The following is a 25,432-nucleotide window of genomic DNA, read 5'->3' on the forward strand; positions in this document are numbered from 1 at the left end:
TAAGGTAGTACCTCATTGTAGTTTTGATTTGCATTTCTCTAATAATTAGCGATGTTAAGCATCTATTCATGTGCCCGTTGGCCATTTGTATGTCTTCTTTGGAGAAATGTCTATTTAGGCCTTCTGCCCATTTTTCAATTGGGTTGTTATTTTTGTTGAGTTGTATGAGCTGTTTGTGTATTTTGGAAATTAAGCTCTTGTCAGTCGCATCATTTGCAAATATTTTCTCCCAGTTCGTAGGTTGTCTTTTCATTTTATGGCTTCCTTTGCTGCACAAAAACTTGTCTCATTAGGTTTCATTTGTTTATTTTTGCTTTTATTTCTATTGCCTTGGGAGATTAACCTAAGAAAACATTGGTATGATTTATGTCAGAGAATGTTTTGTCTACGCTCTCTTTTAGGAGTTTGATGGTGTCATGTCTTACATCTAAGTCTCATTTTCCTAAAGATCTTTTAAAGTAAGAGCCCGTGAACTGGTGGACCACAATATACATTCTGAGAAACTCTGTGCTAGGCATTCTCATTGTACAGGATGACTCTAACGTCTGAGCCTCTGCTAGAGTTAGCACCGACAGGGCTGGGAGGAAGCCAGTACAAATTATCGGGGCCCGGAGGTCCAGAAGCAGACCATGGGCCAGTCAACACTGCCTATCAATACCAATTCCATATAACAATTTTTAGCCTGTCTGTCTTTGCTGGGAAAACTGTAGTCACTCTCAACAGCTGTGAACCTAACACCCATAGATAGTTTAATTGTTCTCATTTTCATTTACTTGACACCACAGACCAGAGTGTTCTTTGCCATAATCAGGGAATGGCAACACTCCCTTTACTATGTGGATGTTACAATGTTAGAAATTAGAAGAGTTACCGTAACCGTAAAGAACCACTACAATGTAGCAACCGACGTTTTCATATTGTATTTTGCAGCTCTAAAACATTTGACCATTTTTAGGAGGATTTCATGATTTCAAGGGAAATTAGCATTTAAAACAGAATTAGGCATTCGTCCACACTCACTGAACTATACATGTTTACAGAGGGTAAACTTTACAGTTTATAACTCATACCTCAATAAACCTGTCTTTAAAACAATTAGGGAACTCTACATTTTAGTATATTCTCATGAGGAAGGTACTTGCTTGAAGACTTGTGAAATTCTTGGCCAGTTCTGCGTGATGAGGTTATCACTGCAGACAACCATGGTTCAAATCAAATGAAGCCCTCTGGGAGATGATGTGAAACCTAACTGTTTTCCTATGAGATTAGGAAGCCGGTGTGGTAGACGTGAAATAGTGCCTTAGATTTTCTACAACAATCTGGTTGTACAGGCCATGCTCCCCATGAACTGCTGTCCACCAATTACTGAGCATGGTGGGGTCCAAAGGCAGGCCAGCTCCTGGAGACATGAAGCTCCTCAGAATCGTAACTTTGTATTGAGGGCCCTGTCAGCCTTGCTGGAACTTTCTTTGAACTGCACTGATGTCTGACACCTTCTTTAATTCCTTCCTTGCCTCACGCCCTCTCAGCACTAAGGCTCTCCCAGCCTCCTCCCGCCTCCTCTCCTTTGCCCCTCATTGTCATTCCCTGCCCCAAATCTCCTGTATCAATATACCTAACGCCATCTCAGAGACTGCTCCCCAGATGACCTGAACTAACGCACTGGGGGATTTATCGTCCCCCCTCCTTACTTTGGCTGAGGGTTGCTCCCAGGGACATTAGGCAGTGGACACTCCAGCCCGTAGCACAGGCCAAGAGAAAGCCCTCAGGCAGAGCTGCAGGTCTATGCGGGATACCATGGCATCAATAAGGATATGGGTCACCATCCTCACCTGGTAGAACAGCAGTTACAGTTCCTTATGCCTATGGTTTACGTTGTCTCAATAAAATAACTTTCCTTTTCAAAAATCTTCCTCGTCTATTTTGGAAGTATTTTGGAAGACTGCGCCAAAAGAAAAAACTGCAAAGACAAAACCTCAACTTTATTAAAATGTCACCCTCTGAATTTATCTTTTGACAATTTCCTTCCTAAGAAAGAATGTCCTTTAGCTATTTCAGGAATAAAAAGCTTTGGGTTGTGAAACGAAAACCACTTGTTTTATGCACAGTTCTATGCTAAATTCACCTGACATCAAGGTCCTAGTGTGGTGTTCAAACTCATTCCTAAAACAGCCTGATGGATGTCACATGATGAAAAATCTGAGTTTACTTCAAGAGTCCTTAAATGCAGATATAGGAAAAGTAATCGGTTCAATGCATTTGGAAACACAAATTTAAGGAACAAATGATGTGCATGTCATATATATATGCGAGTTTATACGTTTTAGTCCATTTAAGTTGAGAATAAGTGTTCTATTTTAATTCTATTTAGTAGGCCACTTTCTCCAGAATGAATTCATCCAGAATCAATCTGTAGGGATAAGCAATGATCCCACAATAAAGATAAAATTGACAGAGCAATTAGAGTGCATGACACTGTTCTAAATATTATTTGACTTGACCAAGGGTACACATGCTAATAGTCTCAGTTAGTCATTTGAAATGCTCCAACTAAAATTAGTCGCCGGCCAAATATAACAAAGGTTCTATTTAAAAATTAATTTAATGCTTGGCTAAAGCTTAATTACATATATAATTATCAAACAATAGTCCTTAATTTCCAAAAAGTTCCTCTTTTGAAAATCACAGAATCAGAAAGCATAAACTTTAAAGCAAGTTCTCTGAGTATTTACAGCATGGTATAAACATTACAGAAGACCATGGATATTAAACTGCTTGGGTGTAGCTGATCAGCAAGGCGTGTTCTTTACTGCATATCATAACTCACATATGTGAGATTTAAAATATAATGCTAGATTACTAAAATCCAAATGCATGTATCTTTTTAAGCTGGTCAGGGAGTAAAATCATGAGTGAGACAGGAGGGTCAGCCCCAAACCATGCATTAGGTTGTGGATCTATTATTTCCAAAAATGAAACTTCTATGTTCTTTTCAAAAACCTATGTTGCATATATTTATTTAGAGCTCACATTAAACGTACAGTTGACTGTAATGCTAATTCAAGGAAGAAAAGTTCACCATTCACCAATGACTAAGTCCACACTCAACTCTCAATTTTAAGGCAGCACAGCTACGGTGATAGCAACTGCTAACCAAAAGGTGACGAATACTTAGTCACTTGCCAGCCCTTTTGTTGCAACAGTGTAGTAATTTCCCTAAGACAATTTGCTACTGAATAATTTTCTGCCGTTAAAAGGCTTACTCTGTAGAAAAACACCACAAATTTCCAGTGTGAAAGTAACTCCATGGTGGTATAAATATATATATATATATATATGCATAATTATACAATATACACTGCACACATTGTTTACAGAGAACAATTAGCTGAGGGGGTTAATTTAAATGACCATATAAAATACTTCTGTAAACAAAGTATGACAGGCAGTAAGGAAACCATTCACAGACTTCCTAGAAATAATCTGAATTCATTTCATTCTGAAGAAATCACATTTAAAGACACAGTATTGAATATTAATAATGTTCTTTGTATTAAAACAAGAGTCAATATTTTACAGTTTAAGAAACTTTACATATATACAAAATGTTTACATTGGGAATGGTATTGGAACAAATAGGCTTCTCTTCAGTCTCACAGACCTATTTCCCTTCGATCAAAGACTTAAATTCTTTCACGTTGTGGTCACTTGCAACAGACATAGCGTGATCCAGAGCTCGAACACTTGCAAGGAGTTTTACTATCTGTTTTATGTTTTCCCTAAAGGAGAAAAAAGGAAACACGGATCAGCAGGTTACAGCATGTGGAAAAAAACACTGTCCATGTTAAAAAAAAAAACCTGCCCATGTTTAAATACCCAGAAACAGAGGACCCTTTTCCAAAACTAAAAACACCCCAAAATCTCATTCAGATCCATGATTTTCATTAATACCGAGAAAGGAGAGAAAGCACTCTATTGCCTAACTTAACTACTTCAGAGCTCTGCCTTCCATTCCTTCCCAAACCAGAGTCCTAGCTCTCCTAGAGTACACCTGGAACACAAATTATATTCGTGGGTATTCATGACCAATCCATCAAGATCCAGAGTAATTTCCACTCCTCCAAAATTCACTAATAAAGTATAACCTGGCTTTTTTTTTTTGCGGTACGCGGGCCTCTCACTGTTGTGGCCTCTCCCACTGCGGAGCACAGGATCCGGATGCGCAGGCTCAGCGGCCATGGCTCACGGGCCCGGCCGCTCCGCGGCATGTGGGATCTTCCCGGACCGGGGCACGAACCCGTGTTCCCTGCATCAGCAGGCAGACACTCAACCACTGCGCCACCAGGGAAGCCCAACCTGGCTTCTTTTACCACCCAGCTAGAAGTCATTCTCAGTAATCCTCAAATTTTAGCATACATCAGGATTACCTAGAAGAGTGCTAAAACACAGATCACCAGGCCCCACCTTCAGAATTCTGTTCAGTAGGTCTGGAGCGGGGCCTGAGAATTTGCATTTCTAACAAAGCTCCCAGGTGATGCTGCCAGGAACTACTTTTAACATTTACAATAGTTTGAACCACTTGTGAGAAACAACACACAATGTGACATTATTAGCTGTCTCTTCTCTACAAAATTGTAGTAAGCACCTTTTAGGGAAGGATTATAATTTTTAAGAGTTTGTGACTCACACTCATAAAGTGGAACCTACTTTATGTGCACTGCACACAGCAGGTGCTTAAACAGCTGCTGAAATCCTTTTCCATAGAAAAGTAAATAGTGTTTGTTGATATTTACCCCCAAACAAAAGCACTGTTACATATATAAATCAAATTTTAAAGTGAAGTGAATAGGATTTATCTCGTAAAAAACAACACATTGAGAAGAAATATTAGTGCCAATAAATAACAACCAACAGCAAAATGACATGTTATGGATGAAATAAAAATATAAACCAGGGAATTCCCTGGTGGTCCAGAGGTTAGCACTCCAAGCTCTCACTGCCAAGGGCCTGGGTTGGATCACTGGTCGGGGAACTAAACCCCACAAGCCACACAGTGTGGCCACAAAAAAAAAACCCCAAAATCACCTGGCAAAGATTTTTTTTAACCACTGAAGTATTTACTATCTACTTTGCCTTTAATTTTATTATAAAAGATAGCAAATTTTCTCTCAAGAAAATAAGGTTCTTTTTCCTGGAAGGGGAACAGGGGAAAAGAAAAAGATTTTGTTAGGGGGTATGACTAATGGTGTGATCAAAATGAAAATAAAACTCTGACATTAGGAAGAATATATGAATTGAAACTTTAAAAAATAAAATTCGTCTTTGGGAATTCCTTGGTGGTCCAGTGGTTAGGACTCGGTGCTTTCACTGTGGTGGGCCTGGGTTCAATCCCTGGTCTGGGAACTAAGATCCCACAAGCCGTGCAGTGTGGCCAAAAAAAAAACGAAAAACAAAAAAAAAAACAAAACAAAACAAAAAAAAAACGAAAAACAAAACAAAAATTCTTCCAAATGGTGGTGGTACTGGTTGTTATTATTACTATTACTTACTTTTTATGCTAGAGATCTACCCCCAAATTCCATGAACACCCAAGACAGTGTACTGAAAAAGGGGTAATGGTTTGTTTGTTCATTCCTTCCTTGAAACCTTGATAAAAAATATGTATAAGCTGCTCCCCATAAATCATGAGTGATGACTTAGTCTATGATATGGATTTAGAAAAACTCAACATAGAGCACAAACATCTCAAAATTGAGATATAACCTTCAATATACTTTGGGTTTCAGTGGCTATCTTTTCTAGGGTTTATATCTGTAAAATGAACCTCCAAAGACCAAGATCCATGACATTCTAAGAGCCTGAGATTTCCCCAATTATTCAAGGGGGGAGACAGAAAAAGCAATGATTCACTTACCAGAAATCTTCCCTTAATATCTTCATAAATAAAATATTGAAAAAAGATTAGGTAAAAGTTGCAAAAATGAAAAAAATAATATGTATTTTTGGTAGGTTTATCAATACTAAGTCAATGTTTACAATTTAAAGTAAAATATAGGGCTTCCCTGGTGGCACAGTGATTAAGAGTCTGCCTGCCAACGCAGGGGACATGGGTTCAAGCCCTGGTCCGGGAAGATCCCACAGGCCGCAGGAGCAACTAAGGCTGTGCGTGCGCCGCAACTACTGAGCCTGCGCTCAAGAGCCTGCGAGCCACAACTACTGAAGCCCATGTGCCTCGAGCCTGTGCTCTGCAACAAGGGAAGCCACCACAATGAGAAGCCTGCGCACTGCCACGAAGAGTAGCTGCCACTCTCTGCAACTAGAGAAAGGCCGTGCGCAACAACAAAGACCCAGAGCAGCCAAAACTAAATAAATTAATTAACTTTAAAAAAAAGAAAGAAAAGAATCAAAATAAAATAAAAATTAAAGTAAAATATAACCATGTCTCTACCGAAAACATTTTAATAATACTAAACCTAACAACTAAAGACTCTAGATCACTGTTTCATTCAATAATTACAAATAATTACCTTGCATTTCTTTTTTCCACATCAGAGCACCCGATACTGTTTCTGTAAATTGTATCTGCTAAGTGTACAAGGTATCGACAGAAGTTTTCTAACTGAGAAATAGTTCTTTCTCCTTTCAGATTCATGAACCACTGCTTGGGGAAACAACTGATCACCTATGAAGAAGAAAGATGTAAACAGTTAAAACAAAAATAAATTAAAGCATCTAAAAGCTGAGTCTAGATAATGCGTATAACGTATTTAACTAGAAGACTTGCTATTGAGCAACATATAACTAATTACTTAGAAGGGATATTCTTTTAAACCTGATTTTCTACATAAACTATACAAATACACCTAGATATACCCTAATTTTAAACTTCAATATATAGACACTCAAAGCAAAAGATAATTTCTCCAATATTTAAGTAAATTAGGGACATAAAATTGATAACCAACTGCTTCATTTTCCAGTCTTCCAGAAAGCCCTAAAGGAACTGAACTGTCCTTTGATCAGCAGCTTTTGATGTAAAAACATGTATAGCATAAGTACCAAACTGCAGCCTCTCCCCATGCCAAACAGTTCAGTAAGTAGGCATCCTTGCTGGCAGCAGGAGCCGTGCTGGCCCAGAGGAGTGAAGAGAGCATCACACCGGAGGGGCAGCCTAGGGCAAGAGCCCAAGCAGGACGTGAACAGGGCATGGTGGCAACCTGGCACGGGGTACCAAAACCCGAGCAAGGGGAGGCTGTTTCCCACCCGGGAGAAAGCAGCCAGTGGGTAGAGACAGCTCCCCACCAAAGAACCCAGGGATGCTTGGAGAAACAACTGATTCCAGAGCTGGGCCAAGCAGGTACAAGATAAGCCTGGAACGTCGTGTGCCAGAAAACAAGAAAGTGCTCCCCCCAAATTAGAGGACATGCCACAAGGTCACAGAGGTCAACTTGAAGGGACTCACACTAATGAAGTCTAGGACAATTCCCGACAAAGATGCAAAATCTGAATCTCTTCATGAGAGAACATCAGACAAACCCAAATTGAGGGACATTCTACAAAATAACTGGCTTATCATCTTCAGAAGGTACGAAGGTCAAGGAATCAAGCACTCTTCCAGATTAAAGGAGACTAAAGAGACATGACAATTAAATGCAAAGGATGATCTGGGAATTTCTTTTGCCAGTTCCTTTGGATATTATTGAGATAGCTGATAAAACGTGAAAAGGGGCCTAAGGATTAGGTGACAGTAATATGTAAATGTTAATTTCCTGATGTTGATGGTCATATTGTAACCGTGGACAAGAAAATCCATGTTTATAGGAAACAGACACAAAACTATTTGAGGGTGAGGGAGTATCACGTCAGAGAATTACTCTGATGTGGTTAGGTCGAAAAACTGTACTGTACTTGCACATTTTCTTTAATCATATGATTGTTTAAAAAATAGTTTAAAAAATTATCAAAACTGTATAACTCACATATATGAAGTAAAAAAAAATTAACTAAAATTATTTCTTAAATGACAGAAGAGACCATTTCTTTAGTAACACTTAAAATAGCATTCATTCAACTGTTAAAAAATTAACCCCAAATTAAAACTTTTATTAATACCTATAAAAATATTGATATAGATAGATGGATGGAAGGACAAATATACACATATATAACAGTACAACTTTTTATGTAAAAAATGCTAAGGGGAGATTGTCAACATTACACCAACTTCGATCATCAAAGGGGTTTTCATGAAATTCTCAAATCTCTTCAAACAAGGAAAACTTAATCCATCTTAACTCGTATGCTTTAAAAACTACAATATGTGTCATTTAACTCACATTTTGGGCTTTTTTGATGCTGTCATCGCCATATTCTGAATTCTGAAAAGCCATGAGAATGTATCTATTTAATAAACCGTCTATTGATAATTCCTGAAGAGTTTTGTTTGAGAAAATGCCATACCATTGAAGAAAATTCCCTAAGAGCTGGAAAGAAGAAGAAAATTATTTTCCCCCAGTTTTATTGAGATATAATTGACATGTAACATTGTGTAAGTTTAAGGCATACAACAAAATGATTTAAATATATATTGTGAAATAATCACCATAAGTTAACATCCTTCTCCTCACACAGTTACAAATCTTTTTTCTATTCTCTTAGCAACTTTCAAATATACAATACACTATTGTTAATTACAGTCACCATGTTGTACATTACATCCCCAGAACTTATCTTATCTTACAACTGGAAGTTTGTACCTTTTGATCCCCCTTTATCCAATCTCCCCACAACTCCCCACCTGTGGCAACCACAAATCTCATTTCTATTACTAAAAGTTTGGTGCTTTGAGAAGGAAAAAAAAATTGAGAGGCAATGTAAAGCAATTAAGTACAAAGTAAATTACTTACACAATAAAACACCTTATGAAATACCCTGGACCATGTCTTGCCAAAGCACTAATAAGCAGTTTTGAAGGGTCTGAATATTTCTGATAATGACTGAGGTTAACTAAAGTTTAAATAGCCACATGGAGCTAGTGTTTACTATAGTGGACAATGCAGATACAGAACATTTCCCATCATAACAGAAAGTACTGGTGGGCAAATGATGATTCTTAGATAAATGTCCTCCCTTGAAAATCATGCCTAAACCAGTCCTGTGACCCTGCAAAAAGATGGAAATTCTTTTTTTGACTACCACATTGCATGTTTACCAGACTTCATGAACCTGGATATTGGAACTACTTAAGCTCAATACATATAAAATGGAAGCCCCCGCCCATTCCACCATAAAATTCTAAGTTCCCAGTATTTCTCATCTTAGGAAATGGCAACACTATCCAACAATTCAACCGAGCCAGAGCCTACATGAGCCTTATCATTCTCGACCTCGCCCTCAAGCTGTTGAACCCCACCTCTCCCCATTCTGTGCCTCTCTCTCAGTCCTTGCCGCCATGCCCCTGATCGAAGCTACCGTCATCTCTTTGTGGGCCCTGCAGTTATTCAACTGACTACGAGCAACAGCGCTGGTCTAGTTCTCCTCCAGCAGGGCTCGGTGAGAGAACTAAAACCTACAGAAAATGATCTGAGTGACTCCTTACATAATTTTCCCAAGGATGGTACAAGCTAGTACCATTCTAGCCGCATACACAATGGAGGCCTTAGGGCATCAGGTATTAATTCTTCCACAGAAACCCAGCTGAGAAGAGCTGCTCAAGAGTTTGGCCGGCCTGAGTTAGACTCCCATCTCTGCCACTTAACAAAGGGATGAGCCTGGGCAGGTTATTCTGGGCCTCACTGTCCCATCAGCAGAGTCAAGCTCATAGGGCTGCTGTGAGGATTCAATGAGATAATGTGTGCTACAGTGCTTGGCACACAGTAAATATGTAGTAAGTACTCATTTCCATTTTCATTATTACTATCCTCACCTACTTCATTTCATTATCCCCACACAGAAGCCAGAATATGTTAAAAAGGGCAATATTTTCATGCCACTTCCCTACAAAAACCCTTCCACAACCCACGTAAGAGCAAATGATTCTCAGCAAAGGTACAAAAGCAATTTAATTTTGAAAAGGATAGTCTTTTCAACAAACTGTGCTGGGACAAAGGAACTTCAAGGTCTCATGCCCTATATAAAAATTAACTCAAAATGGATCACAGACTTAAATGTAAAACCTAAAACTATGAAATGTCTAGGAGAAAGGATAGGAAAAAACTCTGTGGCCTTGTATTAGGCAAAGATTTCTTAGATGCAACACCTAAAGCACAACTCATAACAGGAAAAGATAATAAGTTGGACTTCATCAAAATGAAGAACTTCTGCACTCTGAAAGACTGTTAAGACACAGACTGGGGGGAAAAACTCTTTGCAGATCACATATCTGATAAAGTACTTGTCTCAAGAATACAAAACTCAAAGCTCAATAATAAGAAAACCCAATTTTTAAAAATGGGCAAAAGATTTGAACAGATACTTCATCGAAGAACATATACAAATGGCAAGTAAGCACATGAAAACATGGCTGGGCTTCCCTGGTGGCACAGTGGCTAAGAATCCGCCCGTCAGTGCAGGGGACATGAGTTCAAGCCCTGGTCCGGGAAGATCTCACATGCCGCGGAGCAACTAAGCCCGTGCGCAACAACTACTGAAGCCCGCGTGCCTAGAGCCCGTGCTCTGCAACAAGAGAAGCCACTGCAATGAGAAGCCCGCGCACTGCAACAAAGAGTAGCCCCCGCTAGCCGCAAGCAGCAACGAAGACCTAACGCAGCCAAAAATAAATAAATAAAATAAATTTATTTATAAAAAAGAGGAAAAAAAAAGGAAACATGCTCAACATCATCAGTTGTTAGGAAAATGCAAATTAAAACAATAACAAGACACAAATATACACCTAGGAGAATGACTTAAAAAAAATAAAAACCCTGAAGATACCAAGTGTGGTGAGTGGTGAGAAAGAAGAATAACTAGAACGCTAATATATTGTTGGTTTAGAAAACAGCTTTGCCTGGGTATTCACCCAAGTGATGAAAACTTATATACCCAGAAAAACCTGTGTGCAAACAGGTTTATTCATAATTACTCCAAACTGGAAACAATCCAGTGTCCCTCAATTGGGGAATGGATAAAAAAAAAACAACAAAAAAAAAACCTGTGGGATATCCACCATATGATGGAATACTACTTGGCAATAAAAAGGAGTGAACACAAGACAACACCGATAAATCACGAATGCATTCTGTGAAGCGAATGAAGCCAGACTCAAAAGGCTAGTTAGTATGTAATTCTATTCCTAAGACATTCTTATAAAGAAAACTACAGGACAATAAAAAGGGGTGGCCAGGCTGTAGGGGTGGGCTTGACTACAAAGGGGCATGGGGAATTTGGGGGAGATGATGGAAGCATTATACATCTTGATTTAGGGAGTGATTACACGTCTACATGTAAATTAGAGCTCCCATATCATCTGAACTGCTCATCTCTTCCCTAACTCTAGCCATCCTGGCCTTTTCTCAGTTCTAGTATACCCTGCTCTCCCTTACCTCAGGGCCAACTAATAACCTAAATATCACTTCCTCAGGGTGGAAGGGAATCTTCTGTGACTCATCCATCAAGGTATTTGTGACCCTTGTCATATGCTCCCATACAACTTTGAATTTTTTTCAAAACTCGTCACACCTGAGATTACTTATTTGCTACTGCCAATTGAGCTTGGTTATAAACGCCATGAAGGCTCTACTTCTATCTTAATTCAGTGCTATATTTCCGCAACTTAGGAGAGTATCTGGTACTCTCCTTGCTGTGGTTTAGTGAGGCATTTTGTTGGCTAGTTTGGACCTTACTGGAACTCAGAATACATTTTCACCTCTGCAAACATCAAACCTGAATAAACTTTTGGAATAAAATTAGTTTGTATGAAGTCAAACAAAATCTGAAGTCTTTTAGATAGCCTACAGACACGTACCTTAACTGAAGACCAAAACTGTCGTTGAAAAAACAAGTAAGGCCCAGAATTTTTATTTTCCAAGACACTAAGAAAAAAAGAGAAACAAATCATGATCAAAGTTGTGTGTTAAATGCCATCTGATTCCTAGAAGACTTCTGTAAGTAAAAGGGGTGAACATAAGAAGTTAACTAATATTTCAAATTTTCAAACAACTGTATTCCAGAAGGTAACTTTAAAAGGTAATGGCAATTTACTGTGAGACACTAAGGGTTACGCTGCATAAGGGAGCAATTTCCCCACTGAGCCACTCTCTTTGGGCTACACGTTTATACTATGTAGGTAAAGCTTGTATTTCAAGCTATGCTTAGTTTTCCGGAGTTTAAGAAGCCTTCTCTGAAAAATAATGGAGAATATTATCATCTTTAACGTTCTTAGGAGTTACTTACTTTTTGGGATACAAGGGCATGAATACATCATCATCTAAAGTTCTCCTCATTCTCAATAGAAGTGCTTTTAGGTACACCTAAAGAGTTAAAAATAGATCATGCATTTTAATAAGGGTTATGATAAAAGTTAAATTTTAGTAAGTAAAAATAAGCAATATTCCAAATCATACAGAGTATTCAATTTTGAGTGAACAGCATCTCAAATTTTTTAACTTTCCCCACTGAAGGTTCTAAGGTCTTTAATATTTACTACTTACTCTTCGTTCAGCCCTCATGAATTACCAAGCAATAAAGCCATTTAGAAATCTTCCAACCTCTTAATCTACTATATAGAGATTTAAGATCAGACCTATAATCTGGTTCCTGTCAAAATGAGGTCAGTGAAAATAAAACAATGACAAGGAGTACTTTCTCATATCTAAATAGCTCATAAGAATGTTCAGTGCAGGCAGTGGCAATCTGAAGTTCTGAAACTTTATAAAACAATACCTCGTTATTTTACATGCTATTTAAATGTTTCAGCATTTAAATTATCAATTGTTACCCTTTCCAGTAGTTTTTCTTTTCCCGAAAAAAATACAGGTCTTCAAGGGATGTCTGATTAGTCCGATTGAGAATGGAGGTGGGGTGGTGAGGAGGGTGAAAACAGTACAAACGAGAGGCTATCTGTACTAATTACATCATCTTTCCCAATCGATATTTTGAAACTAAAAACTACTCTCTCAAATTTTGTATATTTCAGGCTATAAAGGACAGATGCCTCAAGTGGGAGAATCAGATTTTCTCGCTGGCTCAGAACATAACCACTCATTCTCTCAACTCTTGCTCATTTTCAAAGGGAAAGGAGAAGACAAAACAATAAATTAAAAAAAATTTTTAAAACCTTTCATAGATAATAATGAACTTACCTGTGTATTTTTGTTTTCTGCATTCACTACTGAAGGATACCCATTTATTAATTTTAGAGTAACTCCAACCATTCTTGAAGTCTGTGTTGTAGAAAAGGGGTCCCACATATTTTCAGCTATCACTATTAAGGGGAAAAAAAAGCAGAATGTACTGAGATACAGAAGTAAACTGCTGCTGACTTGAATCTGATGTCAAGCAGTCCCCAACTCAGAAATGCCAATCATGACTTTTTTCTTCCTCTAGAGTGTAAGCGTCAGTCTCCTTCGTCCTCTTAACCGCAGAAATATTGAAGATTAGGCACACGTGGCGAGGGGACAGATTCCTATGGTTTTCTGCTTCTTGGTGAAAATAAAGGTTTGGGAAAGCAGGATTTCTCTATCCTAGGAGATGCTGTGCCAGCATCAAGAATTTCCAACTGAACTTGAGCTTTATTTTTAATATCAATATTTTAAATAGGTCCCTATGTCAACAATTCCTAATTTTTTTGTGAGAAATGGATGAAAGTAATGAAACTGCTCCCCAGAAAAATGCATATCCCCCCTGAAACTACGTACTCAGTTTTGCTTCAGGCAGTCTTTAAGAGCCTGAAATTTGCCTGTGGATCAATTACTGCCCCCAATTCCAGGCCCTCCCCAAGGTGGTCTTTAAGTCCCAAGTTAAAAGATAGGTACCCTTTAGCCATCTCTGGGTCTGGTTGTAACTTTATTATTAATAATGTAATTTCTATGAGAAAATATGTTCTGATTAAAAACTCCTAAAAATAGATTTGCAAAACCCAACGTGTTTGAATGTTCAATTCAGTAATCTCTACCTGTTAGTTTAGGGAGAATCACCTTTTCCACAATGGTAGGTAACAGTGCAATATCTACATCATCTTTTTCTTGCTCTCGCTCTTCACAACCGTAAAACAGCAAAGATTCAAACCACAGCATATTCTCAAAGTCACGACATTTTGCCTAGAAAATATTTAAAAGGTTACCCAAACATTTAAAATAGTGGCTATTTCTGCTTCTAGCCATGAAAAGAGTAACAGGAACTGGATTTAGCCTTCAGTCATAAACTAAAAACTGGACAAATATATGAAACATCTATTTTCAGACAATGGACCACAGGCAGTATAGGACTATGACCCCTGAAAGAACGGAATCAAATGAGGTGAGCTCCTGGTCACAAGAGGAGATCAGGGTAGGCAACTGCAAGCAGAGCAGTCCTGCTGAGTTAGGAGACAATCTAAGCTCAGGAAGGCTGGAACGCTAGTAGCTGTGGGGCAGAGGAAGGAGCTACACGGGAGAGCTCCCAGATGCACACAAGTGTCCCCGAGCCTCTCTGCTGGACACTGAGAAACACATGCACAGGGTGCGACTCCACAAGGTCTGGCAAAGAGCAATCAGGAGCTGGGAGCTGAATGGTTCCCAGAGCTTAGATTTTTTCCCTCTTGTTTTCAGGGCTTCAACCTCAGTCTTCTTTTCGTTACAGTTCACATATTCAGGGGCTTCCCTGGTGGCGCAGTGGTTGGGCGTCCACCTGCCGATGCAGGGGACGCAGGTTCGTGCCCCCGTCCAGGAAGATCCCACATGCCGCGGAGCGACTGGGCCCGTGAGCCATGTCCGCTGAGCCTGCGCGTCCGGAGCCTGTGCTCCGCAACGGGAGAGGCCACAGCAGTGAGAGGCCCGCGTACCACAAAAAAACAAAAAAACACATATTCAACCCAGCCCATCTCATTCATGCCCACGGCTCCATCCATATGTTGGTAACTTCCAAAACCGTATCATAAGCATGACCACTACATGTAAACAGACAATTTGAGTGTCCTCCCTTATGTAACAGGCAAAGAGGTCCTATTGATTCCGCCTCTAAAATCTTTCAGTTTATCTCATCCTCCTGATTTCCATCACCACTGACTTAGTTCAGGGTCCCATTTCTCATCTTCCTCATTGAGCTCTCCCATGATGTTCTATTTTTCTGGAATCAAAGAACCAAGTTCTTATTCATTCATGTTCATATCTCAGCGTCACTACATGTAATTTTAGTTGACTGAGAAAGACACTGTATAAAAATCGAAAAGCAAGAGACAGTTCTCTTGAGACGGGACAGAACATAAAAGGAAAGATCGTTAAGATTATGTCCAGTGGTAATGTGTCAATTATAGCCCTGTGGGGGACCTATCTCCCCTGAAAAACACTTTGCTGAGGCTTACATCTCTAGCTTTTGAGGTTACAATTGCCCAAGGCACCATGGTATATTGCTCTTTTTTTTCTTTTAGAAGAAAGTGTTGTTTTTGTTTTTTTAAAATGAATTAATTAAATTTATGGCTGCACTGGGTCTTGCTGTGCGTGGGCATTCTCTAGTTGCAGCAAGTGCGGGCTACTCTTCATTGTGGTGCACGGGTTTCTCATTGTGGTGGCTTCTCTTGTAGCGAAGCATGAGCTCTAGGTGCGCGGGCTTCAGTAGTTGTGGCTTGCGGGCTCTAGAGCTCAGGCTCAGCAGTTGTGGCGCATGGGCTTAGTAGCTCCGTGGCATGTGGGATCTTCCCGGACCAGGGCTCGAACCCACGTCCTCCGCATTGGCAGGTGGATTCTTAACCACTGCGCCACCAGTCCAGTATATTGCTTTTCAACAGTGATAGAAGCCACTCACCTCAAGAGGAGTCCAAGTGAGAAGCTGCAGCCTTATGAGGGGATTGAACAACTTTGGCAAGCAAAGGCCGATGTAAGCATCCTTGTAGGATGTGTAGTATTTTGAACGCCATGCTTCAAACTGGGATTTAATACAATCGATTGAACAGAAACTTTCAAGGACATCTTCAAATACCTTGCTGGACTCTTTTGAAATGCGATCTAAAAACAACAACAAAACCCCACAGAGAATCAAAACTTAGTATGCAGTAGAAAAAACACAGTTCAAATATTTTCAGTGTTTTCTTTGTAGCTTGAGTATCAATAAGATAGGCTCATTAGCAAAGGAATAATTGTTAACTGCAACTTAAAAGAAAAGCACCAGAGGTAAGTTTAGGTTCCAAACGTCTATCATGCAAACCACAGTGCAGGTAGTCTCCGTTTTGCATAGTTCCAATATGTACTATTATCCGTCACCACAGTCTAGATAACACCTGTCCCCAAAAACTCAGTTCAAATTTCAAGCACCATGGAAGAGTAACTGTGAGTAACTGCAGAAAGTACAAACTCTGTTATCTAGCTCTGCAGCCCACAAATCACCACGTAAATAACCGATGTGTAGTAGCATCATCAGTGACCAATCATATCTCTTCTTTCAAAGTCTGTTGGTGATTGCAATAACTGACATAGACAAGAATCAGCAATGGATGCTAGGATCTTTAAGTAAAAGGTTATTTAATGTTCCATATGACTTGGAACAGCAGACTCTTCATAATGAGGAGACCAAGTCATGACAACCTACTTCTCAAGATCCATCTCAGCACCGCTAACAGTGGGCAACCTAACATTTGCCATCCGGTATCATGCTGGTAACAGCATCTTGTGTGAAGTATTCTTGCCAAAAAAAGCTTTAACCTGAATCTAATCAAGACTTAACTTCCAGTTTACAAGAAATATAGCGACTGGAAGAACAAGTTAAAACCATGAGGCAACAGACAAATTTAGAATGTAGGACGTTTTACAAGATAAGTGGCCTGGTCTCTTCAGGAAGTTAATGCCTTAAACAAATAAAGAAAGGGGTGTGTGTATGCGTATAAGGTACCATGATATTCACTAATTCTACATAAAAAGGTGTAACCACCAAGTGCGATGCAGGAACCTTGTGTGGATCCAGGTTTAGAAAATACAGAGTAACAGAAACAGTCCCAGGAATTCTGGGCGGGGTGGCGGGGGGGCTGTTACAGAGGAAAACTGAATGCAGACATGATACTAAAACTTCTAGGTAGTTTTCGCAGGTGTGACAATAGTGTGGCAGTGAGGTAGAAAAGCATCCTTTTTTTTTTTTTAAAGAAGACATTAAAGATGTTAAAGTTTTTAGAGGGAAGTGCCATGATGTCCGTAAGTTAATTTCAAATGTTTCAGCAAAACACACACATATCCAAAGCAAACTTGGCGAAATGATGGTAAGAATTGCTGAGTTTGGGTGACAGGTGTATATGGGTGATCACTGTGCTATTCTTTCCAATTTTCCGTATGTTTGGAAATGTTCACTGTAAAAAGAGTGGGAGAAAAAAATAAGCTTATCCAACTAAGTTCCAAAGGGCTCGCAGTCAATATAATTCCAAATAATCACAGCCAGTGGTGGGAAATAAAGACTTTTACTTGGGGATCCTTCTGGAGATGTCTTCATGTAACAGAACTAACTATTCCTCTTGATTGAATTATTCGGGGCTCCCAAAATCAGGAATTCCCTTCAGGGCTGAATGCCCTACTGCCAACCTTTACCTTTCTAGACCAGACAGGCTGCATGAGGGCTGCCCCTGGGATCTGAAACATTTTCTTGTCACTTTTAAAATTCTGTGATTCAAAGAGTGATACCATTTATAATGCAAGTACTAGATGAACCCCACAACAAAGTGTTACCACTAATTTTGAGAACTCATCAATAAAAATGGGTGCGAGTTTTAATAATTAAACCAAAGTGCCTAGTTCTAAAGCCACAAAACTTCAAATTATTTCATGGTAGAAACCACAGCCAAGGAGAAAGCACATTGACAATGAAGCTCATTTCCAAATAAATGTCTAACCTTTTTCCAGATTGAAATTTGTAATATCTGTAGATGTTTCTTCATCATCACTGGACAGGCCTTCAAGGTGATCTGCCATCTTACCGGTTTGCTCTCTGGCTTGTCTACGACGAGTCCTAAATAACAAATATCAAGTTCCCAAACCAGATAAAAGAGACTCCTCCCTTCACAAACAAACCAGCAGCAAGCATCTGTAGAATTACCTTCTCGCTTCCCGTTCTGCAATCCGACGTTTTGCGTGCTCTTGATACAGTGCCCGATCTCGTCCAAAGGAATCAAGATTTGGTGCCATCAGAGCTTTATCTGTAAAACAACAATAGTTAAAATTAAAAGCCTTCCTTCAACAATCTTGAGGAAAGAGTTTGCACAGAATAAGCCATAATGATAGACTGCTTTCTAACCTCACAGCAGGAGTCTGCAGTAACCGATAAACCAGATAGTTTTCTAGTTTAGAGCAAATCTCAATATTAATCTGTGTGCCCACGAAAAGGAAGAGAAAAATACATGGAGAGTTCAACAACACTACACAAATGCAAATGGGCTTAATCCCTGTTCTTATGTCTAAGTAACTGAACTAGTTTATGCTAGCATGACGACCAAATAAATTAAAAATCTAAATTACTTGTGTAAAGGGAAAAATAATACATTACTTTTTTAAGGACGAACTTAGGCATCACATGTTAAATGATATGACAGCAGAGACACAAGTAGGAAGGATGAAAAAACAGCTTTGTTGCAGGAGTTTAATCATTTATTCTAGTTCATTCTAATTTTTCTTTGTAGAAATTTATTCTCTATTACTATTTTAAGAACAAGGGCAGAATCAACATATAGACTGAAAAATCATATGATAGGACCAAGTTGTGCTTTCTCAAACCCTAATTTCAAAGCACAATTCCCTTATTTCCCCTATTTTCCATCTCTCTTTTTTTAATTTCTAGGGCAATTTTCTAGCTTTAGCTTTCAACCTTCCTATTTAAATTTATATTTCACTTACCACATGTTTAGTTTCTGAGATACAGCTATTCTTCTTAGCACATTCCTTTTCTATAGCATCCTCTACTTGTGCTACGCGTAGGATCCCTTCCAACATCTCCCTGAGGACAGCAATTATGTTTTAAATTTTCTCCCGTCACCTGCATTGTCTCTGTTTCCTCAGTCCCTTTGGTTCTAACTGCTTGTGTTGATCACCATGATCATTAACTACCTCCTACGTAAGAATGAGACTGGAAGTTTCTTGGATGTAGGTGGGAGCTGTCTAACAGAGGCATCTCCATCAGATCCCTGGGTACAAGTCAACTTTCTGTTGGGGCCCCCAGATGTTATAGTGTCTCATGGTCTTTTCTCTGGACCCACTCTCTTTCTCCAGAGAAGAATCTTCGAATCTCTTGCCTAGGGTAGAAGGAAGAGTGGGGCAAACATCTGTCTGTGATGCTTCCTCATGTCTACATTTAAGTTCTACGCTATGGAGATATTCTGTATTACATGGGATAGTAACAAGAAGCACAAAACCCAAAGGGTGGTGGCGGGGGAGGGGGAGATCACGTGCAAAATGAAAGACATCAATTTAAGGCTTTTCCATAATTATTTTCCTGATATCAAAGGTGTGTCACTGATAGTAACAACAGGAAAAATAAAACCAAAAATGAGCTGGTATCCACTTCAGTGTATCCTAACTACCCTAGATCCTACTACTTTTAAAAGTTGACTCTTTTACTGAATTTTTCATTCATATTCCAAAATAGCTTGGATATTAGGAAGTACGTTCCAGAGTTCAAATTACAAAAAAAGGTCAGTAAACAAAATGCCCCAGCTCTACCTCAACTGGAACTCCACTACACACCATAGACGAATTGGCTAAAGAGTCCCAAACTACAGAAATGATTCCTGCCTCCTTAAGAGCTACCCTTCATTAAAGAAATATTTTAAAGAAAATTCTCTACTATAATAAATACTTAAAATGTTATTATATTTACAGACTTTGTAAAATATATATTGAGGGAGCTATAAGAGAGTAGATGACTCAAGAGATAGCCTCCTTCACTTCAGTCAGAATTATATGCAGTAACTGTGATAAGTGTTTACAAATCTAAACAAATGAATTTCTGACTGTATTTTTGTTTCTTTAGAAAAAGATCAGAAAAAGAATCGATACTTCAGTACCCCATGCAATTTTTCTCAAATGTTTGGCAATTAATGAATACTCCCTCTAGGGAAATACTTTTCACTTTCTCACTACCTTTCACTTCTTTCCAGCTATCAATCTAATTAACATCCATCATTCAACCCTTACTTCAAATTCCATATAAGTAAATACCTCCAAATTATAAAGAACAGATTATAGACAGGAAAAAGTACCTGATGAAATGCATGGCTCACCCAACCATTTAACTTAAAAGGAAATTACTTCCCGTCATAGGTACAATGATTACCTGTACTTTGCCCCAGAAATCTGGTTCTGTCTGGATCAAAAGTGATTTGGGCGGGATGCATTAGTTATTTAGGTGCCCCAGATGGCACTAATCCAATTTAAACGTGTACGGCAAAAACAGAAGGTCAAAGCCATTCATGTGGCTTACATCTGAGTCTGACTCATCTGACGGCCATGTTACCACCTCTTTACGATGCTCCAAAACCCATCCAGCACACAGAAGAATGCTTTCTCAGGGATTCAATGTCTCTCTAATTTAGAGGACACACTATATGACAAAGCATTGTTTTCAGAAAGAATTACAGGGCCCTCTGCACTTGGAACACCTGGCGTGGTTGTTTAATATGCAGATTACTGGACACCATCCAAGACCTGGCAAGAATCTCTGGGGACAGGACCAAGAAATCCGCATTTTAAATTAATATCATGGGTAATTCTGATGTACACTTCCATTTAAGAACTGCTGACATAGGGACCGAAGAGATGACAAAAGAAGCCATGAGAAATCCAATGTAGGAAAATTCCTATTACAGCACCCAAGAATATAGAGGGCAATGAAAAAGCATAATTAAAATGTTTAAAACGTCTGGTTAAAGAATTTCAGCTCAACTATTTAATAAGAGGTTTCCAATTAATTTTGGTTTTCCATAACACATATCATAATGAAAGGAATATAAATTAAATCTCCAAATTTTTACACTAAAATTTCAAAAAGTGTAGGCACCAACTGACTTACTAAAAAAAAACCCCACTATATGAGGCAAACTAGAAAATACAAAAAAATTTTAAATATAAAAAATGTTGCTTGGGCTTCCCTGGTGGCGCAGTGGTTGAGAGTCCGCCTGCCGATGCAGGGGACGCGGGTTCGTGCCCCAGTCCGGGAAGATCCCACATGCCGCGGAGCGGCTAGGCCCGTGAGCCATGGCCGCTGAGCCTGCGCGTCCGGAGCCTGTGCTCCGCAACGGGAGAGGCCACAGCAGTGAGAGGCCTGTGTACAGCAAAAAAAAAAAAAAAAAAAATGTTGCTTTATCTAAGGGGTGAAGCTCAAAACTCCCCTAATCTTGGAGTTGTATCATTTGTTATGTAATAAAGCCCCCTCTCCCATACAGAATTTCCCAGCCCCTAACTCAAAACCTTTGTTGTGATCAACAACAGCATTTGTATTGGTGTTAAAATGGGGGGAAAATCAGTTAGGGCCAAATAGGTACTGGTTTTAAGATAAAATACTGATGATGTCTTTACTATAAGGAATGAAAGAATGCCCAAAGAAGAATAAGATCGATAGAATATTAGTACATGATTTGAGTTCCTTCGCAAAGCTATATTTTCTTAAACACAATCCAAGCACATGCTAATTTTAGATCTACCTGACACAAGAGCAAGGAAATTTGTTTCTTTAAAAAGAAAAAATGCTCTGAGACGTCTAATTTTCAATTAGGATGCACTAAGTAAACAAGGTTGTTTAATGAATAATAAAAACCTTCAAGATGGACTGACTTGAATGGCTTGAAAACTCCGAAGATTCATCTTTAATATCATCTTGTCGTCTTTGGACAAGGCGGGAAGCTCGCTGTTTGTACAGCTGATGTATTGCTGATTCAAGTTCATTAATCAGTGGCACCTGTAAAAATACAACACACTCCGTAACACCAAACTCCTCGGCTGCTTATATATTTGAGGGTTCCATATTATTTCCGGATTTCTGAAAAAGTGCCCTCTGGACAGAATAATCATGAACTCTCAATGAAACACAAATAGTAATTCAGTTTTATGATTTCTGGGAAACACCACTTCTTCTTTTATTCCGTATATGGAGCTATAATGTCCAGTGCCTAGTTATTGGAGCAGAAGTTTGGTTAGGGTAAACACTTTAACATTAGTAAAGAGAGCGAGTAAAGAATTGTCAGAAATTTTAGTGCTTCTTTTAGAATAAAGTACTTGAAAGTCCTTTTTAAAAGTCCATTTTTAACTTTCTAGCAGCATGATCTCCCTTGCCAATTTCTGTAGTTTAAAATAAACCATTATTGCTGTGTAATACCAAAAGATGCAATGGCACCTTTGTGGCTTTATTACACATTTAAAACGTGAACTGCATTCATTTACATTAATATGGTGAATAAAATTTCTAGCTATCACTAACCTGTCTAAAATCAATCTATGTAAAACTCAGAAAGTTCTTCTCTTCCTATCAAATGTTTAAATTTCTCCATATTTATAAGTAAAATAATAAAATTCTTTGCATAAATTGTCAGTTTACGAAGTCAACAAATTTTTCCAGGTTAATAGGCACAGCTAAGCATCCACTTGGTTCATATGGAATACAAAAAGCTTACGGAATGAGACCTAACTTAAAAGGAAAAGCCAGAAAACGTTCTCTTTATAAATACCTATGCTATAACCAAATGCTATGAAACTTTCACAAATGCTAACAACCACTACACATACCTGAGGAAACCAGAAATTCTAGTTTCCTGATGGTTAGTGCAAATGAAAAAACACATTAGAGTTTGGGAACACTGGCACCAAGTGTTATAGCAGCATCCTGAACTGAACAGACTGTAAATGGAAAATAAAAAAAGGCAGGTGGAATACAAAGATGTCTGTAATAAAAGCAATTTTATACACTTGCATGATCCCATTGCAAAAGCAGCCAATGTTCACAGAAAGGTCAAGCTGATGGAGTTATTTTATTTTTTAATATGCCACACCATGGGCAACAATGTCCCCAAATCTGCACTGATTATCTTGGTGATATGAGCTGAGCCCACAGACTCTAAAATTAACTAGAATCGATTTCTGAAGCAATTACTGTCATATTATTGTGACTTACACTTACCTATCCCCTCATGTTTTCAAACTGAGCAGGACTAAAGACAAATGTACCTATGCATTCCTTTAGTCCTGGAGACTATTAACACTCCTCTACTATAAGAGCTGCACGCCTGAGGTTGCATCAGACAGAACCTTAATTACTCAATTTATAGTTAAAATTCCGATAACGTGATTTTCCTGTTTAGGTAATTAAAATGCCTTTTAACAAAGCCCAGAGAAAATTCTACTGAGAATAAAAGCCCTAAAACACATTTTCGGCTCTCATTCATGTTTCTTAACAATACTAATTTATCTCAAGAGCGCACCATGACAATTTCTTTACCCTCTCCAAACTGGAAATTGTTATTGACTATCATTATTTCAAGGCCAAATTTAAGACAAAGAACACAGAAGGAAGATGACGGCAGGAAAACAAAACAATGTAAAGTTAAAATAATCTGCAGAATAATTAAAAATCTAAGTTTAAAACCACTTGAACTTTTATAACAAAAGAGAAGAAAACAAAAGAATGTTTCTATTTTGATGGTCTTACCCTGAAACAATATTTTTATAGTATAACTGGAATGAATATTCAAATCTATTCAATTATTCCGCAGTATTTCCAAAATGACAACTTATGACATTATTAACTCAGCAGCAGACTCAATAAAATCAAATGCATATGAAACTGTCAAAAATGAAAGACTCATCTTTAAAAGGGAATTATCTACTTCTCTTTTAATTAAACTGTAGTCACTATATAATAGATACGGTTTAAGATCTGCTCCATAAACATTTATCTAAGTGACTCTGTAAAAACGTATCAGCACAGTCTGAGGGATACGTCCCTAGGAACAGGGTAATCAAGGAGAGATAAAGTACACTACTAAGTGTTTTTAAAAGAGTAAGCAATTGAAAACTATATGAACCAGATATTCTACTAGTCTCTTTAACTCAAGAATGGTACAATCTAGTTGATCATATTACTGTCGATATTTTTTTTAAGAGTTCAGTTTGCAATTACAAGCGTGTAAGTTTACTCAAGTAAGTTCCAAAGCAAAGACCCAGATACTTCAAGAAAAAGCTCCACGGGGACAAATCTCACTTACAAAGTATGGTTTAAGACAGAGATCCTTTCTCTAGTCACAAAAGGTTATTAGACCTGCTCCCGGCACCATGTCCCCTGGGCTCATAAGGGCTTTATTAGTAGGAAGGACACAACTGCCAGGTCCGACATTTATGTCCACTTCTCCTCTTGACTCCAGCCCCTCTGCAGTCAAACCTATGTTTCTTTCTCACCCCTGTATTTGTCACCCTAAGCCACAGATCTGCCACAAGGGATATCATAGCTTAGAATGTAGCTGCTTCTCCAGAAATCAGGTGATAAGGACAAGAACATGAATCCTTCAGAGAAGACTTGGTGGATCTGACCAGACTGGCTGGAACCATTAAGATCCATTTGGAAGACTCAGTTTGGCACTGTTCTTTAGCCAGCCTTTGGCCTTAAGATACTGAAGTAATCAACGGAGATAATAAAAAGTTAAAATACTGTATGCTTACCGATTCTATGCTAATTCATATGGCCAAGAATAACAGAAAATGTGCCTTCTTATCCTGTATCACTTGCAAGTTTATAGAGACAGGATATTCAAAAGCACCACGATTTTACTTTTTTTTTTAAAGAAAAGGCTGTGAAGTCCACAAATGCCTATAAACCAATGCATCAAACAACAACATTTATCTTAAAGAAAAATCTATTAAAAGGCTGTTTGAGAAGAGGATTCTGCGGGCAGCTAACAAAAAATGCAAACAAATGATACAGTAGGATGCAAATAATTGTGCCAACTGACTGTCATACTAAAAAAAATGAACTTGGAAGAAATGAGACCTTAACAGAAATTATGGCCCATGAATGGTTTCTGAAATGGATAAAGCACAGGCTTATTTAGATGAAAGCTATTAGCAGCAATGGCAATCAACTTTATCTAGGGTAAAAAAAAGCTAATAAAATATTGCAACTTTAGGCATATTTGGAATTACTTGTAGAAACAGTTTAAAGGCAAGTTTAGATCTGAACCATAAAAAAGAAAATTTCATGAGTCCCTTATATTTTAATAATTCAGGACAGGCCAATAATCTACCGTTAAATTAAGGCAGGATTTGCCAACGTCTTATTTAAATATGCTTTG

General features: G+C 38.5%; 1 protein-coding gene across 2 annotated transcripts in view; it reads right to left on the reverse strand.

The window, feature by feature from the left end:
• Window positions 1–905: 905 nt before the first annotated feature.
• Window positions 906–25,432, reverse strand: part of PAXBP1 (PAX3 and PAX7 binding protein 1) — a 35,912-nt gene continuing 11,385 nt past the window's right edge. The window contains exons 8-18 of one of the 2 annotated variants that reach the window (XM_032630129.1): window positions 21,930–22,053; window positions 18,205–18,304; window positions 18,002–18,117; window positions 15,937–16,136; window positions 14,111–14,255; window positions 13,299–13,420; window positions 12,391–12,467; window positions 11,963–12,029; window positions 8,337–8,483; window positions 6,528–6,682; window positions 906–3,779 (exon numbers count right to left, since the gene is read on the reverse strand). In XM_032630129.1, coding sequence (XP_032486020.1) covers window positions 3,662–3,779; window positions 6,528–6,682; window positions 8,337–8,483; window positions 11,963–12,029; window positions 12,391–12,467; window positions 13,299–13,420; window positions 14,111–14,255; window positions 15,937–16,136; window positions 18,002–18,117; window positions 18,205–18,304; window positions 21,930–22,053 — 1,371 coding nt within the window. In that variant the 3' untranslated portion in view covers window positions 906–3,661. Of the gene's footprint in view, window positions 3,780–6,527; window positions 6,683–8,336; window positions 8,484–11,962; window positions 12,030–12,390; window positions 12,468–13,298; window positions 13,421–14,110; window positions 14,256–15,936; window positions 16,137–18,001; window positions 18,118–18,204; window positions 18,305–21,929; window positions 22,054–25,432 lie in introns of those variants that run through there. The other variant, XM_032630130.1, reaches the window with a different exon arrangement.

This window comes from Phocoena sinus, chromosome 4 (assembly GCF_008692025.1).
Source record: "Phocoena sinus isolate mPhoSin1 chromosome 4, mPhoSin1.pri, whole genome shotgun sequence".
NCBI lineage: Eukaryota > Metazoa > Chordata > Mammalia > Artiodactyla > Phocoenidae > Phocoena > Phocoena sinus.